The sequence below is a fragment of the Symphalangus syndactylus genome, chromosome 5, assembly GCF_028878055.3.
Source record: "Symphalangus syndactylus isolate Jambi chromosome 5, NHGRI_mSymSyn1-v2.1_pri, whole genome shotgun sequence".
Lineage (NCBI taxonomy): Eukaryota > Metazoa > Chordata > Mammalia > Primates > Hylobatidae > Symphalangus > Symphalangus syndactylus.
Genome location: NC_072427.2, coordinates 45,628,823 through 45,648,742, shown reverse-complemented (window position 1 = coordinate 45,648,742; position 19,920 = coordinate 45,628,823). Strand labels below are relative to the sequence as shown.

Here is a 19,920-nt window from a genome sequence, read left to right as displayed (position 1 = left end):
TACCTCTCCCACCAGAACGTACACTCACAGAGACCAGAGACTGACATGATCACTGCTGTCCCCTTGGCCACCAGCATCACATCTGCCACAATAATGAGATATTACGCCACCATTTTCAAAAGAAAAAGGGGGCTGGTGTCGCAGTGTGGAAGCAGGCAGGTGGTCCTTCTCCACACCAGCCAGAGGAAGTCTACTTTGATCTATCCTACCAGACTAGAATCTAAGCTGCACGAAGGCAGCATTTGGTCTCCCCTGTTTGGACGTCACCTCCAGAGCCTGGACACTCGCAGATACACACCAGATGCTCAGTGCCTGAGAAAGGCCATGTGCTAAACAGGAAGCACTGATCAGCTTCCAGGGCACTGAAACCTTTACTTTGTGGCTAAATAAAGCAACCTTGAAAAGACATCACTGTTTCCACTGAGTTGGCCTTGACTTCTGCAGTAAGACTCATAGCCTGCTCCTGCTAAGTGGTCACAGTATTGGCAAGACCCCGCCCAGGCACACACTGAAGGCTAAAATGCACTGTGTCTATGTCACATGCAGAGGCTGGGGCTTCTGGACAAGGCTTTATGCCGAAAAGGAGTATAGTATTTGAAAAGTCTCACAGCAGCCTCCAGCACCAAAACAGCCTCAGGGTTCTCTCCTGTTTGGGCCACTTGGGGTAAGAGATTTGAGGGAACAGTCTGCCCACTTTCTTCTGCATGCTGGTTGATAGCATGGCCAAAGTTAACAGAAAAATATTTCAGGTGTGTTAATAACAATGCCAGAAATTGCTCACATCTGGCACCTCTTCCATGCTGAAGGGAGTGAACTAAAGAGAAGTGAATGGTTACCTTAATATAATTTACCTTTCTGAGATTCCCTTTCCTATGAGTAAGAGGAAAGGGTTAGCCCCGAGCAGTGGTTCCCAAACCCGTCTTATCCTCACGAGAGGATCTTTTACAAAAGAAGATTCCTTGGCCTCCCCCTAGGCTTTTGGAAGCAGGATCTGTGCAGGTGTTGCTGGAGAACGGCATTCATTTTTTAAATGCTTCCCAGATGACTGTGAAGATCAATGACATTTGGGAACCACCAAAGGACTGGAGGACTCTGCGGTCCACCCGGCTCTGACAGGCTAGAACAGAGCTTCACAAAGTGAGGCCTAAGGACCAGCTGCATCAGAAACATCTGGGATGCTGTGTAAATACAAACCTTCGTAGGCCTCACCCCAGACTGACAGAATCAAACTCTGTGAGACCCAGGGATCTGCCTTCTTAAGACTCTCTGGAGTATGGGTTGTACTCTACAGTTTCAGAACCACTGTTTCAGGCAGGATTTTAGAACTTATGGCTTATGTGGAAGCAAATCATGTTCATCCGTAAGTATAGGGTTTGATTTTATCCAGTTACATTAACATTTCACTGCATTGTTTGGCATGTCACAAAAATCTCCTTTGTTTTAAATGGCATGTAGCTTATAGCAAATGCAAATGTGTAAGTCCAACAGTCATAAAGCAGCCTTCTCTGACTAAGTGTGGCTGCCAACTTCTCAGTGCATTTTTTAAACGCTGATTCATGGCTTAAGACACTTGATTGGGAGGAAGGTGTCTCAGCTCCTATTATAAAAGCACAAAGGTGGTACCTGAATTACCTGGCACACAATAGGCACTTAAGTATTTGATGAAACAAATTTATTTACTTATTTTCACCCAGTGTTCTACAGAAGATTTGAAGTGAGATAAACAAATAAAAAGAAGGAGAAAAAAACCTTTCCAACAACTGAAAAATGAAAATAACATTCTGTGAAAAAGAGAATACTTCTCATGTGGTGAAAGAATCACACTTCTGGGTGGCGCAGTTTGTAAAACGGTTGGCTTCCATAACTGATCTGAAACTTAACCACAAGTCTTCACTTCTGAACCACTACCTTATTTCTATATAGAAAGGTTTAAACAGCAGGTTTTCCTTGCTTTTTATTTTTTCTTCTTTTTCATGAAATGCTGCAATTTCATCTTTCTAATAGGAACACATAAGCACTGTTATCCTTTACAAGCCTGATGATTATTTGTCATTATTATTACCCTGGTTATTCTAGCTCAGATCAGCTTTGACTTCTTCAGCAATGCAAAATTCATATAAATGTGCATTCTTATACCTCTGTGTAGCACCAGGAATAAATAACATTTAAGCAAATAGGAAGATCTATATTCATTCCTCAGATTCCAACACAGAAATAAGATTGTTTTGCCATTGTTTAACACTTGTTGTAACACCAAAATCCAAATCCACAATCCACTTGTATTATCTATTTATCCTAAAAATTATGCAAATGAATGCTTGTCGCTACCTCATGCAGAGTTTCTGACATATCCTCTATCTTATTTTTTAGGCAAACTGTATATACTTAAGTGAACCACATGATCTAACCATAAATCTTCAGAAACCAAGGGGTTAATAGTTTCTCATCCATGTTTAAAATTGTTTTATTACCACCCACGAGCTACTGTAGTTTACTTTATTTCTAAATGTTTATCATTTTTGAAAAAGAAAAGCTCTAGATTTAAAAAGGGGAAATGCTGAATTTAGCTCATCAAATGACAACCTCTTTTTAAAAAATATTCAAGGGTTGGGAAATAGAATGGAGTTTGAAACTTAAAAAAATACAAGGATTACTAAAAATGTCATAACAATTGTTTACTCACAAACCAAATTTCACTTAAATTTAATATTGGGCCAAATAGCAAATAAATCAGCTTTAAGTTAAAAATTTTTTTTCCTTTACTTCCTGCCAAGCAAACTTTTAAAATTCAGTATCTCTTCCAGTTACATTTCTGATAACCATGAAAAACAACGAGTTAAACTTTTGAATCTGGTGTAGAATGTCTCATTCCAATTAAGAAAATAACTACAACCTTTGACCTTCCCACTAGCCTGATGGGAAATTCACTGGCACCATTATGGGTTTAGCCTTCCATGGGCAAGTAACCACTAGAGGGCAGCCTTATCTCATATCTGACATGCGGCAGAAAAATACCTCAAATGCTTCTAATGTTCCTTTAATTATTTTTGTAGTATCTTTGACTTTCCCGGATACTTAATAATCAGCTTCAAATGGAACTAAAAGTGTTCCTACACAGTTCAAAAGTCCACTTTCACAAACAATGATATCACAAAGACTGGTGGTGAGAAGTGCTAGAGATACAGCTAGCTGATGTTATCTTTAAAATTTTAAAACAAAAGTTTTTCATCTTTAAGTCATGGCTGCCTCCTTACTATGTGCTGGGTTAAGTGCCAAGTCAATTATATCACAACTGGCACTTGGGGTCCATTTTTGGCATCAAAATTTCAAGTGGTTCTAGGCAAACTGAAGTGTGTTTGAGAAAGAAACTGACCAAGGAAGGCAGAACCACACTTACAGCAAAAAGGACTGGAGAGGGACAGCAGAGATTACGTATTAGAGGGGTGTGTGTGTGTGTGCGTGCGCGTGCGTGTGTGTATGTTACACTACTAGTCTTCAAATGACTGACAGTCTTTCATTTGAAAGATGTATTAAATGTGTTCTGCACAGCCCCAAATGAAAGGATCAGAATTAAGGGATTAAAAGTACAAAGGAGAGAGTTATGCTTGATATAAGAAGACTTTTCTAATTCAAGATGGAATAACCTACCTTTAAAGATAGTGAGTTCCCCATCGGTTGGAGGTGTTCAAGCATAACCAGATAACTAGTTGGCAGAAATATTGTGGGCAGGGTCCAAATCCCAGTGGGACATTCATCTGAGTGACTTTAAAGGTTTTGTCTGAGACTGAAATAATCCGTATTTGCTTGCAGACAAACACACCTTAATCCAGCAGTCATTAAGGCTATTCCCCACTAAGTGAGAAATGAGCTTTTTCAGATCTACTTGTAAACTTTTAGACTTCACGTGAGTTTCTAAAAGACAAACGATTTCTCAAGAATAGATCTATAATCATGCCCCTAAGCTGTCATGAAAACAAACAGGACAGCACTCACAAGCACGAGAATTCGTAAGCTTTATACTACACAAAGTCATATTAAAATTAGAAGACGCATTTGTGAATGTTCCCTTTGCCTAAGGATAAGTGGAACATATAGATATATCTCTCAATTCTATCATAATGGCGATTGGTTATACAGGTTAGCTGTACTTCATGGTATTCTGTATTCTTGAGGAAATTAATGCTTACATTTCACTCATATCCTCTTACAACAAGCAGACTTAATGAAAATCATGGATGAAGAGAGCTAATGATAAGCAAATAAGAATAACCCCATTTGTACCAAATTGATTTTATTAAATAGTAATTTAAAGATATTAGGCTCAGCAAAGCATTACATAATTGGATCTATTTTTTTCCCATATAAATGCCAGAGTTATAATTTCCACTAACTAGAGACAAAGTTATATCCAGGACGTTTTTCACAGCTTCCTCCAGGGGAGGCATGAAGATAGAAATTAGGAGTTGTAGTTCTTGTTTCACCACATTATCAGATGGAAAAGCTAGGCTATAACGCAACCTCTGTGGGCCTCAGTTTCTTCAGCTAAAAAATATGGGACTATCAGTGACTCTCTATGGAGGATTAAATGATGTAAGAGTGTTTGTAAACCATAAAGCACAAAATAAATATAGATTAGCACCATCTCCCTATTTGTTTATGAAATGCCTAGTAAACTTCAGAAGCAGTAACATTTTAAAAAATGAAATAACTGGAAAACCTAGGGAAGAAACTTGACATTATTGTTTATTGACAATAATAATCCTTGACAGGAGCAAAGATTTTTAAAGTTACCATATTATTTCCTGAAAATATGATGAGGGCTAACAAATTTCATTCCAAAAAGAAAATCCAGAAACAAAAGATTTCAGCTGCTTCCTTGCATTTTGCCCATTGGATGGTGTATGCTATTATCCATCTATTTAGACCTCCTATCTCTTGACATAGCACTCTTGACAATTAACAGAAAAATCATGTTCTATCATGTCACACAAAATACTGACGGATAGTAAAAGCTCTGACTACGACTCTCTCGGTTCATGAGTCAAAAGGTTGGGATGGAAGGGAGTTATCTTCAGTAGAATAGCTAGATGGGGGAGACAGAACTTGTAAATCATTCCTCAGAGGGTCTGTATGTGGTCTTTGAGATACTATCAAATGTCAGTTCACACCTGACTTGTCACTGGTGGATGGCTCCAAAAAAACTATTTTTTAAGTAGAGAAACATAAAAATGGTGTAGCTGCTGACTCTGAATGTCTAATTATGGTTTTAAAATTATTAAATATGAAATATATAAAGGCAGCCTTGATTTCTTACTAATAAATGCTGTAAATAGTAAAAATGTATGCAGAAAACATTTCCATGACAGAGTATTCTTAGGAAATTTGTTCCACATAAGGGGTTTTGTTGATCCCTATAATAATTTAAGAGATTTTTAAAACTGAACCCTACATCTACCTCTGCAAATCTATGCATCCATCCGTCCACCCATCCATCCATCTATCCATCCAGTAACTTCTTTTCCTCAGTAAATGGCCATTTATGAATATTATTTTCCTAGGTACCCCAGAGCAAATAACAAAGTGGCTGGGTGCTATTGCAGGTGGTTTGCAATTATCACCTTGCTGATCTCATCCATTTTTATTGTGTTTCACTTGAGTGGGAGGGAAAGATAGGAGGAAAAGGACACTAATGAGAATTATTAATATATTTACAAGTATATCTACTACATATTAAAGAGCTAAGGTTTAGATGACATATATTTTTAGATGACATGTATATTTTTAAATGACTATTTCTGTTTAGAAATTATATTATTTCATGACTGGGCAGCACTAAATAAATTATATGGTTCTCAATTCAAATCGTGGGCAAAACGGTTTACTTGTGCATGATGTTGCTTTGTATCTCAAGTAATGTGATTGAAATATATAAAATCAAGAGGCTGCCCATGAAAATCGTGCTTTTAAAATACTCTCTACTTCATGGAGGGTCCAGGCTTCTCCCTCCTCCCATGGATAAATGGATTCAGAAATCCTCTTTGTCTTTAAAAGAAGTGATCCTTTCTTGCCAGATAAGCACTCTGCTCAGTAGTGGCAACCATTTGGGTTTTCTCTTTTCAAGCTCCAGCCATCACCTTCTCCCAATCCTTCCCATCACAGGTAACAAAAACGGTACAAAAATCCCAGTGAAGGGATACCAGGCAATGGGTCCTTACAATGAGATCAGAGATCGAATTCCAATTTCATTTGGTAAAAAGAAAGGCCAAGTTCTTCAAAACTACTGAATCGTATTTATTAGAGTTGGACATACTACCAACACATACAGTATTTTCAAAGTGGTGAGGAGTCTTGCATCTGCACATGAATCAGGTCGGAGGAAGAATCTATGGGCCAGAAATTCCCTTTGAGCCTCCCTGTGCTCTTATAACTCCATTTACATGAACACAGGCTGAGCACTCATATGAAGCAAAGGGGTATATAATCTACTGAAACTGATGAACGTCTTACATTTCCTTTCAGTACTCCGCTGCCGCGTGACATTTGGCCAATGCACTTTTACGATGAGCAGAACAAGTGCTGGCCCGATTATAAATGTTATGGCTGGCTCTCTCCCTTTGCCCAAGAAGCAATCCAAATGGTATTGGAATTTTGTTGTTAATTAAACAAAAGCAAAATTGAAGGATGGGACTAGAGTTGCTCAAATGAAGATTTATTACATTTGAGCATGAAACTAAGCCTAAACTTATTTGACAACTAATGCAGAGGAAGGATTTTCTTCTCTGGTGAGTTCAAAAGGCCTGATTTACTGATGTTTAAAAAACATCAGTAAATCAGCCAACAAAGGGAATCTTTCTTTTATGGTGGCTTGTTCTCTCCTCCCTTGTCCACACGCATCCACATATCAAAAAGCTATATTGTAAATAGTATTTCTGTTTTGCACGAAAAATCTAGTTATACAAACCCTCTTACACATGGAACCAATTTAACTATTAAAACTGAGAGACAATAGGGAAGTATTTAATAAGATTCTAAGCCAGTTTTTCTCTCTTAAATCTGATATGGAAACATTTACAGCATTCCTCACTTTCCCACAAACTATTTTCTTTTTCAGCTTAAGTTTGCACCAAAGCAAGATAATCCCATTAAAATTCAGGATATTATGATATTGGGAGTGAAATATTCTAATTGTCCAGATGGATTCTCTCTCCCTCTTCCTCTACCTCTCTCTCTCTCTCTCTCTCTCAGGCAGCTGAGTTTATAGAAAAATTGCATTGCCAGTACTTCTGAGACACTTTTTTCAAAGCACAATACTATGAATCTATTATTTTGTGGCAGACAGAGGTCACTCCAAGACAAATGTGTGGGGGTAGCATGTGTGATTCTCATTATTCTATTAGCAAGGGATAGTATGGAACTTCACTTTGTAGAATTACAAAAGCAAAAGCCTATGTACTAGGAAACATCAACTTTAAATCAAAATATTAAAACGTACTTTCCTTATTGTTTGGTGGGTGGTTACTGTTCATTAGGGGAGAAAGCAGTTTAAAATGTCTCAGCCTCTCACCTTTCCTCCAATCAACACAAATTACATTAGACAAAGTGGATAAAGACTGGCATTGACATCTTCCAGATGGCAAAATCTATTTTATAATTTAAAGACAAAAAATGCTTTAACTGCAGAGGGCATTTAAGACGTTTCACACTTACAGGGCTAATGAAATGCAGGAATAGCATAGAAGTTTTTTTGGGGGTGGGGGAGAATAGATTTTTTAACATAAGAAGTCAGTAAGAAATCTTAATAATTTTTCCTCCCAAATAATTTTAAGTGCTTAAGAGCGCGGATCACGGGAGGCTTCCTCTCTTTTACTTACATGAATTGCATATTCTAAAAATGATTAAATCCCATTTCCCTCAAGCCACAGGGGAAAAGAGAAAATTTGCTGTGGGCACATTATATAGAAAGATTTCATCTCACGCAGCTCATCTTAACGTCCAGTACGTTTCGGTCTGTTAATAATTAATAAAAGAGATGCCACCCAATCTCTAGTGAAGAAAGGCAAAGCTCGGTGATCCGAAAGTAAACCCAGCGCAGATACCGAACTGGTGTCCTTCATTCCAGATTGCAACAAAACCCCAAACTAGCAAACGTTTAACGAGCGCTTGGCGCCCGCACGGGTGGGTAGGACCCGCAGGACAGTCTCGGTCTGCACAATTGCTGCGCATTAGGGAAGCCGCGTCCTCCGCAAACAGATGGGGCTCTAAATCCCCAAGCCTGGCGGCCGGGCCTGCGAAGCCGCTCGGGCAGATTATCCACGGCGAGGAACCTGCGGGCGCACAAGCGGGCGGCGTGCTGCGGGCTGAGTTTCTCCAGAGCTGTTTACAACCGTCCCAAGAGCGAGTCTCGGTTTCTCCGGCAGCACGGGCGACTTCCTGCACACCTCCAAACTTTAGCTTTCCAATCAGAAAGTTCCCTGGCTTGCCACGGTTTCTCTCCTCCTCACCTGAGAGGACCTAGAGCCAGTCCTCCCTCCAACCAGATCCCCCTCCCCTCCCGCCCCCGGCCCGGCTACCGAGTCTTGCTGAGGGCGGAAGGCCGGGCCGGCAGGATTGGCTGCGACTAACCCGCGCCCGTCGGCCCTCACCACGGTCTAACCTCCGCCCCTGCCCGAGGATCCCGTGGGCTGCCGAGTTCCTCCCCACCTCCATCCACCAGCCAAAGTGTCAAGCGGGGGTGCGCCGCGGCTCCCTGGGCCGCCGAGAGCCTCTTGGCACGCTCGAGGCGCCCGTCTCGCTCCGGCCCGCGCGCTTTCGGAAGTGGCCGCGGCGGGACACAGCGCGGGACACGGCGCGGGACACGGCGCTGACCTGCGGCACTTGCCCGGCCGGCGGCCGCTGAGGCGCTCGGGGCCGCAGGGGGAGGGCGCAAGGCCTGGGGCACTGACCAGTCCCCGGGGATGACATCGCGACAACGCGCACGCACGGCCCTGCCCCGCCGCGGCGCCTCCCCGACCTAGGCCGGAGCTGTCCCGGGTGCGGGCCCTGGGGACCGGCCGCGGGCGTCCCCGGCTTCCTCTGAACTCCGCAGACCCTCCCCTTCCTTCCCGAAGCGCGGCGACTCCCAGCAAACTTTGTTTTGGGAGACCCGCCGGGTGCCAAGCGGACCCAGGAGACTGACAGGAGCCGGAGGGGGCAGCAGAGGGGTATCCACCCCCTGCGCCTTTGCCCCCCAATCGGAGGCAGGCCGATCCCGTGGCCGGGCTCAGGTGGCGCCGCGGCGGTGGCCCAGAAGGCCCTGGCGGGGCCCCCGCGCCGAGTCCCGGGCAGTACGTGCGTTCGGGCAGGCGCGCCCACCCCTCCCCCTGCGCGCCCTCCTCCCCGCCCCCCGGAGCCGCCAGCCCACCCGGCCCCGGCGGGGCGCCCGGGCTCACCTTTCATCGCTGCGATCACAAAATACATCATTTAAGCCGCGGTGCGGAGAGCGCAGGGAGAGCGGATGGTCCGACCCCGGAGCCCCCTCTGCCGCCGCCGCGCCGCCGCCGCCCGAGCCACAGCAGCAGCTGCCGCAGCTGCCCGCCCGCCGAGAGCCATCCCGAGCCATAAGAGGCTCCATGTGACCGGCTGACATCACGGCCGCCGCTCTGTTTACACCGCGCCCCTCCGCTTCCTCCCGGGGCGGGAGGCGGGAGGCGGGAGGCAGGCGCGCCCCAGCGCCGCGCCCCGCCCCGCCCCCGCGGGCAGGTGAGCAGCAGCGGCGGCTCTGTTGGCCCACCCCGGCCGGGCCTGCCCTCCCGCGCCCCAGGCCCTCGCCCGGGCGCCCGCCTTCCCCTCGCCTTCGGGATCACCTGTGGCCGCCGGTCGCTTTTCTGCACGCAGCGCCCCGCGGAACGCGCCTCTGACCACTTTCTCCCCCCAGTCGGTGGGGCAAGAAGAGCGCAACCCGACGCCACTCTCCCGCTGGCTTCCCGGAGCCCTCGGGGGCGATACATGCGCCAGCTCGTTGGTTGAAAAGACAGGTTTGGTCTGGGGAGCTACGGTCACCCTCATTTCCTAGAGCGCCCCAGCTCTAATCGGAAGGTACGGCCCCCTTCTGGACCGTGGAGAACGAAGCCACTGGGACCGTCCGGGGAGTGCAGTAAGCTCCTCCGAAGTCTTTCTGGAGAGACTCGGCCTGGGCGGGGGAACTCCGCCCACCCAACCCTTGGCAACCCTTGGATATTGGCAGTTATACCAATAACCAAGGTCCTGGTCTACACCTGTCCCCCCGACCCCCTTCCCCGCGTCCAAGACCACTGATACCTGCAAGGAAAGCCGGAAACTGTATGTGAATCACCTAAATGAACTCCAGTTGCCAGCTGATTTGAGCCGCTAAATTCCCAGGCTCTTCCATCTCTCTCCAGAGAACCCATCTACAAGTAGGAAAAGCTATCGTTTTCATACCCTAAAAATGAAACACTGTGGTATTTCTGACAGAAAATAAAGACCTCTAAAGGTGAACTTTGTACATTTTAATATGCAACTAAGACTTAATTCCCTCTAAACTTTGAAGCTTAATTCTTTTTACTGTCTTTATGGAACTGTAAATCATGACGTTATTATTTTACAGATCAATCTCTTTACGATGAATTTCAGATGCTACATACCCAGAGTCTGCATTGTTTAAAACTTTGGTCAGGGTGTCTGTAGTGCCGAGCGTAACAGAAAAAAATTCTGAAAAGCCAAGTTTGCGTACCTATTGCGGTTCCTTCACGAAATTTCATGCTGCTTGCTTTTCTGCTGGTCTGTTGCCACGCACAACTTAAAATATCAGATGGCTATTAGCTGTTGCATTCATGATGATTAAGCAAGGATAATTCTAGCATATTTTTTTCTCCATGTAAGTGAGTTGCTCTTGCCCCTGAGTTGGGCCACAATTTAAAACACAAGCAAATAATCAGCACTGTAGAAAACAAGGATTCATATATTCCCTCCCCAGCCCCCTTTCAAGGCAAAATTGAGTCTTCCAAACATTTATACAGCGCTCTGATTTAGAAGGTCAATAAAGTTCGTTGTCCTTCAGTCAAACAATGGCTTTATAAAAGTTTGATTTCAGATAAATTCATTCTAATACAGTTTATTTTTCTTAAAGATTTTTCCCCCCCAAAAAAAACTACAAGGAAAAGAAATTATAAAAATGTGAACCCAAGACCTACCCATGTTAACTCAGCTGTCCAGCCATAGCGAAGTGGAAAAGAGTTTCAGATGAATCAACCATACCCACTGTAATGTTTACAATTATGAAATTAAGTCGCACCATGTTCCTATGATGCAACTATATCTCCCAATGAGGCAACGCCCCTCAGTTACACTGACACCATCATTCAAATGTGGTTCTTGATTTCCCTTGTGCTAACGACTAATGCCAAGCTATCCTATAAGCAGGTCCCAGGTACAATTTTCTTTCTTTTGTATCGTTAAAGGATGCAAAACCATCGGAGACTGCATCCTCCTAAGTATGTTCTTCCCTCCTCAATGCAAGTGAACCCAGATATACAACTCGGAGAATTCACAGTGCTACTTTAAAACAGTATCCTGCTTTAGAAAACAATGTTTTCAAAATAACCAAATCTATTAGCTCTAGCGTGCCTGTCAGACATCTGACTCCAAGGTGAATAATCTGACATCACTAGTAATCAGTATTTATTTCCAGATCATTTCAAATGAAATCAGTCATTGGGAACAACATGTAACATGACATCTGCTCCTGCAGTTGTAAGTAGAATCATTCATTCTATAGATATGTCCCCAATAGAAATATAATCTTAAGTACTTATCTGAAATATTTACACATTTATTCAACAAAGACATTTCCAGAATAATGTAATACTGACCTTGCCCTTTAGAGATGTATTTCATTCACTTCCTACAACTAATGAGCAACAGAATTTCAGATATGAAGTCCTAACCTTCCAACGTAGCTAGATGCTATTTGTAATACATGCCTCTATTAAATGTCTTCAGCTTTTAACCCAGGTTATATTACTGTTCTTTATATTAACACAAAGCTCTTTGAGAGTAAAAACTAGAGGCTGTTTTTTTTAACCAGTCAAAATGCACATTTTCTATGACACTATAAGGCCCCAACCAAACAAATCAGTCAGGAGTAAAAGGGAACATCTCCCATATTGAAGGGACATCTCCCTTCAATAATACCAAATTGGAGCCATAAATGATACATTTTAGCACAAACTTTTACCCACTGTATATTAAAATACAATCATGTAAAAGCCGGGCATGGTGGCTCATGCCTGTAATCCCAGCACTTTGAGAGGTCAAGGCGGGTGGATCACTTGAGGTCAGGAGTTCAAGACCAGCCTGGGCAACATGGTGAAACCCCATCTCTACAAAAATACAAAAATTAGCCAGGCGTGGTGGTGCATGCCTGTAATCCCAGCCACTACTCGTGAGGCTGAGGCATGAGAATTGCTTGAACCCAGGAAGTTGAGGTTGCAGTGAGCCGAGATTACACCACTGCACTCCAGCCTGGGTGACAGAGCAATAATCTGTCTCAAGGAAAAAAAAAAATACAATCATGTAGAAATACAATAAAATATTAAAATGCAATAAATATGTAGGATTAATCGTTTGGATTTTATTAAATGATTATGAGTGCCGACTGTGAGGGAGAACACAGTGCTAAGAAACATATTCTTTCTTTTTCTTTTTACCAAGTGTTCTGAAAAAAAAAAAAAAGTAAAGTAATATTGCTTACATGAAGATAATTAAACAGAATGGGACTTCTTTACCAGGAATAGGAGTTTGTTATATATTAATTTGCAGCTCAAAGGTTTCTGTTGGCTAATCTCAGAAAAAGAAGGCACACAACATACTTATAAACACATGTAACTCATCTCAGAGTCTCCCAGGATGGTCACAGCCCTACGTGGTGTTCCTGTGTGCTGGGTTCCACACTGAATCTGTCACTTAGCAAGAAAGTAGAGAGACACTTCTAATGCCAGGTTGTTCCCAAAAACACCTAGGGGAAAAGACGGGTGCATTTTTGCAGGAGTCTAGACTGTAGTATCATTAGTAAATTGATGCCAATCTTCCTATGTTACAGTTTAAATAAATGATACTTGACTTTATGAGAGTATATTTTGTTTTTCACCACACAAGTTCTGATATCATAATTTGCCACCCCAAATCACAGATATAATGCTACTGGGGAGAATGACAAACCAGTGGACTGGCAAATTTATCCCGAATCTGCAAGTGGCTCCTAGGACAAAGGTGATTTCAAAGTTTGCGGATGCATGTGAGGCACAGCATTTTGGTTTTGTCTCACCCAGGCCCTGCGTCTCTCTCTCCAGTGTGTGTCTGCTTGCTAATTCAATTAATTTTGTTATAGCTGAACAAGAAAGGGATCAGTGAAAGGTTAATGTGGTCCTAGGCAGCTTGATTCAATGGAATCCTTAGCCACCACTGCACTGTGACCTTTAGGAGTTGAGCCATTCTGGTTGACATAGAGCCAGGGGACCAAGTTTCCTATAAATACAATAGGGTCAGACCCAGAGAATTCTAAAGCAAGGATACTTGGGAAGCTATGGACATGTCACAAACTAACCTAGAAGAGATCACAGCCTTGCTTAAATTTGAGTCCAGAAGGAGCCAGTTTCTCATAAAGGAACACTTACAAATGGAGTAATACTGGTGAGACCCAGAAGCCAACAGCAAGACAAGGAGCTCTGCTATTTATGAGTATAAAGGGGGACGGGACAAGTGGATTAATGTGGTTTATCAGCCTTATTCATGATTTTAAAACAAATATAGATGTAGATTGAAATATGCATGTATGTATACATATGCATAGTCCATGAAATATGGTGAAATAGACTACATTTGGGTGGCAAGAGACACCTACAATTTTACACACTCACACACACACACACACACACATATTTCTCATAATCAGCCACACTTACTGAGTAGGTATTATACTGACACTGTGATGGATAATCAAACAAGAATAAGACAGTAGCCCTGATTTTGAGAAGGTCACAAATCAGCTGACCTGTGCTCTGAAAACTGTAGAGTTCCATGAGTCGGTCCAAACGTTCCTAAAGGTGTACCATGTCTGGTTGCCCATTGAAAAGATGTTTGCGCAGCACTCTGCCACTCACTAACAGTTGATAGATGACTGCAAATCATGAGTGTGGCTATTAGTGTAATGGGATGTTGGAGGTGAAAGATTTGACTGAATGGAGACAATGGTGCAGGGCTTCTGGGATTTCTGGAACCATATATTTCATACACCTATTAGGAAATTCAGAGGACTGGCTTATGTTTTGTAATCATCACAATAAGGAAAAGGGTAAAGTTCATAGACATACAGAGCTGAGCAACCTCCACAGAATAGGTAGGTGGCAGGTGCCTCACTACACACACACCAGTCAAGGCAGGAAGGGAAGAAATGCAAACCAAGGCCAAGAGGGACCTCCATTCCTTTATGTCCCCATGCTGTGTCCTCACCCCATTCCTATACCTGGCAGTGGTACAGGATATATATATATATCACACACACACACACACACATACATATTACATATATATATATATATATATGCGTAAGTGAACACAAGAAATACAAGTGAACTCAGAATCTGGAATCCTGGGTCCAGGATAGTTTCACACTTGTCATTAGCTTTCTACATCACATTGGGCAAGCCATTTTACCTTTCAGGACACCAGGCCCCTCAACTGTAGCCTGATGGAGTAGGAACTGACTGCAGCGGGCCCCTACTACTCGAACATCCTGTGACTGCTTTCAGAATCATTCCCCATCCACTTTTCAGGAACACTTTCTTCCCTTTCTCTGTGCTGTGCCGTGTCTGCTTACTTCTCCAAGAAGCCTTCTTTGTTTGCTTGAACTCCATGGTATGGTGGAATGGGCTTTGGCATTAGATAAAGTTGGGCTCAAAACCAACCTTTATTTTTAAGATTTTATCTTTAAGCAAGATGAATAAACTCTAGAGATCTGGCCGGACATGATGGCTCACACCTGTAATCCCAGCACTTTGGGAGGCCAAGGTGGGCAGATCACCTGAGGTCAGGGGATTGAGACCAGCCTGGCCAACATGGCGAAACCCCATCTCTACTAAAAATACAAAAATTAGCCGGCTGTAGTGGCAGGTGCCTGTAATCTCAGCTACTCAGGAGGCCGAGGTAGAATCACTTGAATCTGGGAGGCGGAGGCTGTAGTGAGCTGAGATCGTGCCACTGCACTCCAGCCTGGGCGACAGAGCAAGACTCTGTCTTAAAAAAGTAAAGAAAATAAAAGATCACAGTTGTGAAAGTACAGAGATGGAAAATGCATTTCTCACTCAAGGAAACTAATAATGAGCATTTACCATAGATAAAATACACACAAGAAGGGGAGAAAGCCCAAAATGTAGGTTGTAGCTATTTCTTCTGCCTTCCCTCACAGCGCCTAGGACAAAGCTCTGCAAACTATACATTTTCAGAGAATGATTTTTGAAAAAATAATTGGAGGTAGAAGAAGGGAATTGTGCTTCAGAAAATAAATATCTTTGCAGCTTGCCTATTTCATAGTCTTATTGTAAGGATTAATCGTTGGTTTGATAGTCATAAAGTTAAATTACACTTAATAAAACACAGAGAGCAAAAGAGTTCCACATCACAGCACACCAAGGAAGAATAAAACTGGAAATGGATGTTATTTCATCAGAGTGAAAAGCTAAGCAGAGCATTTTAGGATGAACAAGATAAATGGAATGTTATTTGATTTTGTATCTCATCCATTTCAGTTCTGAAAATTATCTGAGACAGTTCTATTAATATAGATGCTTCATATATAGGCCATATTTTATTTTTTAAAGAACTATCTTAAAAATGTATTTTCAAATAATGGAGAAAAGATAACTGGTTACAGATGGTTTTCCCTATTTTTGTCATGCATGATCAAGGACTGCAGAGTAACGTGGGCTTCATTGGGAAATCCAAATCTCGCAGCTAGGAGCGTTCCAGGAGCAAATGCTGGCATTATTTTGCTTTCACAGGGAAAATATGTTCCTGTTCAGTCAAGCAAAGTAATCAATTATTCTGCATTATGAAATACTCATTTTATAACTATTGACATTTCAGACAGTTGTGCCACATGTCAATAGTGGTTTTGATGCTCACATTTAAGCTCCAGCTTATAGGATGGGATTCATCTGGGCTGACAGTGTCCGATCAGAAGTCTATTCTCTGCTCTCAGAAGTCCATCTATTATTTATGTCCAGTCCTACACCGTGGAAGTCTGTTGTGAGCGCTAAAACAAGAATAGATTTGGGTGTTTTTTGTTTTAATAAAAAAGGTTAAAATTTTCTCAGTATGTTAGATCCACATTTTAAAAAATCACTCTTCTCTTAAAATCTCTTCCTACATTTTGTAAGATGGAGGTAGATTAAATTAGGCATTCCAGTCAGAAGTTCCAAAATTCCTGTTAGATTTTTAGTATCTAGTGAAGCCCTGTGTCCTCAAAAATAATTTTGTGAAATCAAAATGGCTTTCCAATCATTATATAATACTGTTACTGTTGCTGCTACTACCTCCTCTACTGGTTAACCATTCCCTGGAACTTCCTGTGTGGCAAGCATTGATTTTATGCTCTTTTTAAAAATCATTTCATTTATCAAAAAACATTCTGTACTTTTATTACATTCATTTTACAGATGAGGAAACTAGAGCACAGAGAAATTAAGTGACTTGTCCAGGAGGACAGGGCCAATAACTGGTGGAACCATAAGAAAAAATCCATGTACGCTGCTTCTAGCATGTGCACTCCTAAACATTATGCTGCAACTCTCAAAAATTGAATTAATTTGTCCTTCAATTCAGCACTACTTAGTATTTCGAAAATAGCAAGCTGACTTCTCCAGAAATCAAGAAGTACTACCCTAATAACATCCAGGCATGTATGCAAGAAATTCTTTTATCACTGGCTTCTATAATTGAGCAAGGTTAGCATGTGTCATTATGAATTATTGCACAATTTAGTAAATTATTTAATTACTACTAATGAGGAAACATACTGTACATGGTTGTAATTATCCTGTTGGAAAACAATGTTGCCATTTGTACATTTAAGAAACACTTGCTACATACCAAATTAACTCTTGAGGGAAGTTTATTTTGTATTTTGGAATAATCAAACAACTCTAAATGTTGTTAATGGATGTTAGATAGGATTACAAGGAAACTAAAAAATACACAAATCAAAGCTGACATTCTTAAAAGACTCCAAACCAAAAACATCTGTTAAAAAGGTAAAAAATAATGATTTCATAGTTCATGATATTCTACAGAAAAAGCACAAGATATATTTACGTTTTTACTTTTCCAAATTGTTTCACTGCTGCTCTTTTCATAGTTTTTGCAACATATATAATATAGCAATTTGTTCACCTACTTTAATCACCCAACAAATGGCTTTGATAGCACAATAATCTTAAGCGGAGCCATTTATTTTCAATGTACTTTGAGTAAACTGTTGTCTACGTTTATTAAGTGACTGCAGTGATACATAGTCTTGTTATTTATAAAAGAACACAGTACATACATAGCCTTGGGATGTTTTGACAACACATCTTAAATAAAATATAGGTAAAATAATTTTCAAAATATAATACAAGTGAGAAAGAATGACTTGTTTGTGTTAGCTACAGTATACATTATTGAGAAACTACTGATATGCATTACTGAATTTGTTGTAAAGCCTTAAGTACTTAATAGTCTTGGAAAGCCAAACTCGCCCATTATTTCAAAGGTTAGGTACATGTTATGTGGTGAAACTGACTTTCATAAACCAGAATGTAACGATGATTTGATTTACAACATCTTTGCTCCTTGAAATATAACAGAGGTAATGTAGCAAAGCCATTATAAACAAAGAAGAATAAAAAAGGGAAATATCAGAGTTCAAGACACTCAAAAAGGGCATATGGTAAGTCTCTCTGCTTCCAAGGACACGAACAGTTAACTGTCTGTTTCTGACAGTTGCCTATCATTAAATAATCATATACGAGCAAGATAAGTGATATTATCATATTTGCTCTGTTGTCTTGTTTGTTATATTATCCCAAGGTCAACTGCCATTAAACTGGGTAATCCAAATCAAACAAAAGTTTTGTCCTCGTATGAATAATGCATATACTGGAATCATATTATGATTTGCAGATTTCAGCACTTGTCAAAAAACCAGTAAGAAACTGTTTTCTGTCACCATGTTAGATTTAGGCAAAACAAAACAAGAGAAAAGAAAACATGTTTTATATGTTCAGAGAGATCACTGCTCAATTCGTAGTATAACATAAATTACTACATAGTGGTTATTTTACACTAACAGTATTTTATCAACTAGAACTACTGTAAAACATAGAGGGTGCTCTCTATTTTAATGGTATTTTCTGATGTCACCGTGTCAAACTAGAAGAATTGCACTTTGATTCGTCTTTCAGATCTCAATTTTTTAATCTTATTAAAATACAATTTACATATTGGAAAACTCACCCTTTTTAGGATACACTTCTTTGAGTTTTGACTAAGGCATTTAATTGTGTAACCACAATTAAATTAAAAGACACAGAACAGTTCTATCCCCTCTCCCCCAATATTCCTCTGTGCCCCTTTATAGCCAACCCTCCACCCCAAATCCTGGCAACCAGAGATGTTTTCTGTCCCTACAGCTTTGCCTTTGAAGAATATTATTTCAGTGGAATAGTATATTATGCAGCCTGTTGACTGGTTTCTTCCACTTAGCATAAAGCATTTGAGATTCATCCCATGTTGTTGAGTACAATAATTTGCTCTGTTTTATTGTTGAGTAATATTCCATTCCACAGTTTGTTTATTCATTCCTCAATTGAAGGACAGTTGGGTTGTTTCCATTTTATGGCAATCAAAAATAAAGCTGGTATAAATATTCATGGTATGAACCTAAATTTACATTTGTGGTGTGAACCTAAATTTACATTTATATTGGTAAATACCTAGGAATGGGACTGTTAGATCATATGGGATGGATATATACATTTAATTATAAGAAATGCTTGATGGTTTCCAGAGTAGCTGTGCCATTTTGCATTCCTGTCAGCAATGTATGAGAGTTCCAGTTGCTCCATATCCTCTCCAGCACATGGTGTTGTTGAATATTTATCCATTCATTGTTGATTTTAGTTCTTCAAAGTAGTTAAGTTCTATAAAGTTCCTAGGAACACTGAATTTTAAAAGACAAAATTATTCATCCTAGAGGAAATACAGGGTTAAGTTTCTGTGAGTCTGTGCTCATAACTTTTTTGTCAACTGATCAATACATAACTTTGTTTTATGTGTGTTTCTGTTTAAAGACATCTTATTTGGTATGTATTGTTGATTCAGTAACATTGCACTGGCAGCCAACAGCAGTATAACTCATGGCTAGAGACAGCTTATGTAACACATTGTATTTTCTCCATTAAGACGTATCACAATCTTCTCGCGCTTGAACACTAGACAGCACTTCAGCAAGCACTGTGATTGGGGACCATTTTAAACAGTGAGACTTACCAACAAAAAGCACAAACAGGGCGGGGCATGGTGGCTCATGCCTGTAATCCCAGCACTTTGGGAGGCTGAGGTGGGTGGATCACCTGAGGTCGGGAGTTTGAGACCAGCCTGGCCAACATGGTGAAAACCCCGTCTCTACTGAAAATACAAAAACAATTAGCCGGGCATTGTGGTGCGTGCCTGTAATCTACTCAGGAGGCTGAGGCAGGAGAATCGCTCGACCCTGGGAGGCGTAGGTTGGAGAGAGCCGAGATCGCACCACTGCACTCCAGCCTGGGTGACAGAGCGAGACTGTCTCAGAAAAAAAAAAAAAAAAAAAAGCACGAACATTAGAAAAAT

At 41.3% G+C, this 19,920-nt stretch overlaps 1 protein-coding gene and 1 long non-coding RNA gene across 10 annotated transcripts in view; one reads left to right on the top strand and one right to left on the bottom strand.

Annotated features, from left to right (window-relative positions):
• LOC129482443 (uncharacterized) overlaps nucleotides 1-408 on the top strand; it is a 95,355-nt gene extending 94,947 nt beyond the window's left edge. The window contains exon 5 of the long non-coding RNA XR_008657703.2: nucleotides 16-408. This is a non-coding gene — a long non-coding RNA (uncharacterized lncRNA). The remainder of the gene's footprint in view (nucleotides 1-15) is intronic.
• RORA (RAR related orphan receptor A) overlaps nucleotides 1-19,920 on the bottom strand; it is a 740,258-nt gene that overhangs the window by 95,157 nt on the left and 625,181 nt on the right. For 2 of the 9 annotated variants that reach the window (XM_063639001.1, XM_063639002.1), the window contains exon 1: nucleotides 9,843-10,165. The exons of 4 other annotated variants lie outside the window; for them this stretch is intronic. In XM_063639001.1, the coding sequence (XP_063495071.1) occupies nucleotides 9,843-10,044 (202 nt within the window). In that variant the 5' untranslated portion in view covers nucleotides 10,045-10,165. Of the gene's footprint in view, nucleotides 1-9,428; nucleotides 9,642-9,842; nucleotides 10,166-19,920 lie in introns of those variants that run through there. 3 more of the 9 variants (XM_055278296.2, XM_063639007.1, XM_063639006.1) reach the window with 3 other exon arrangements.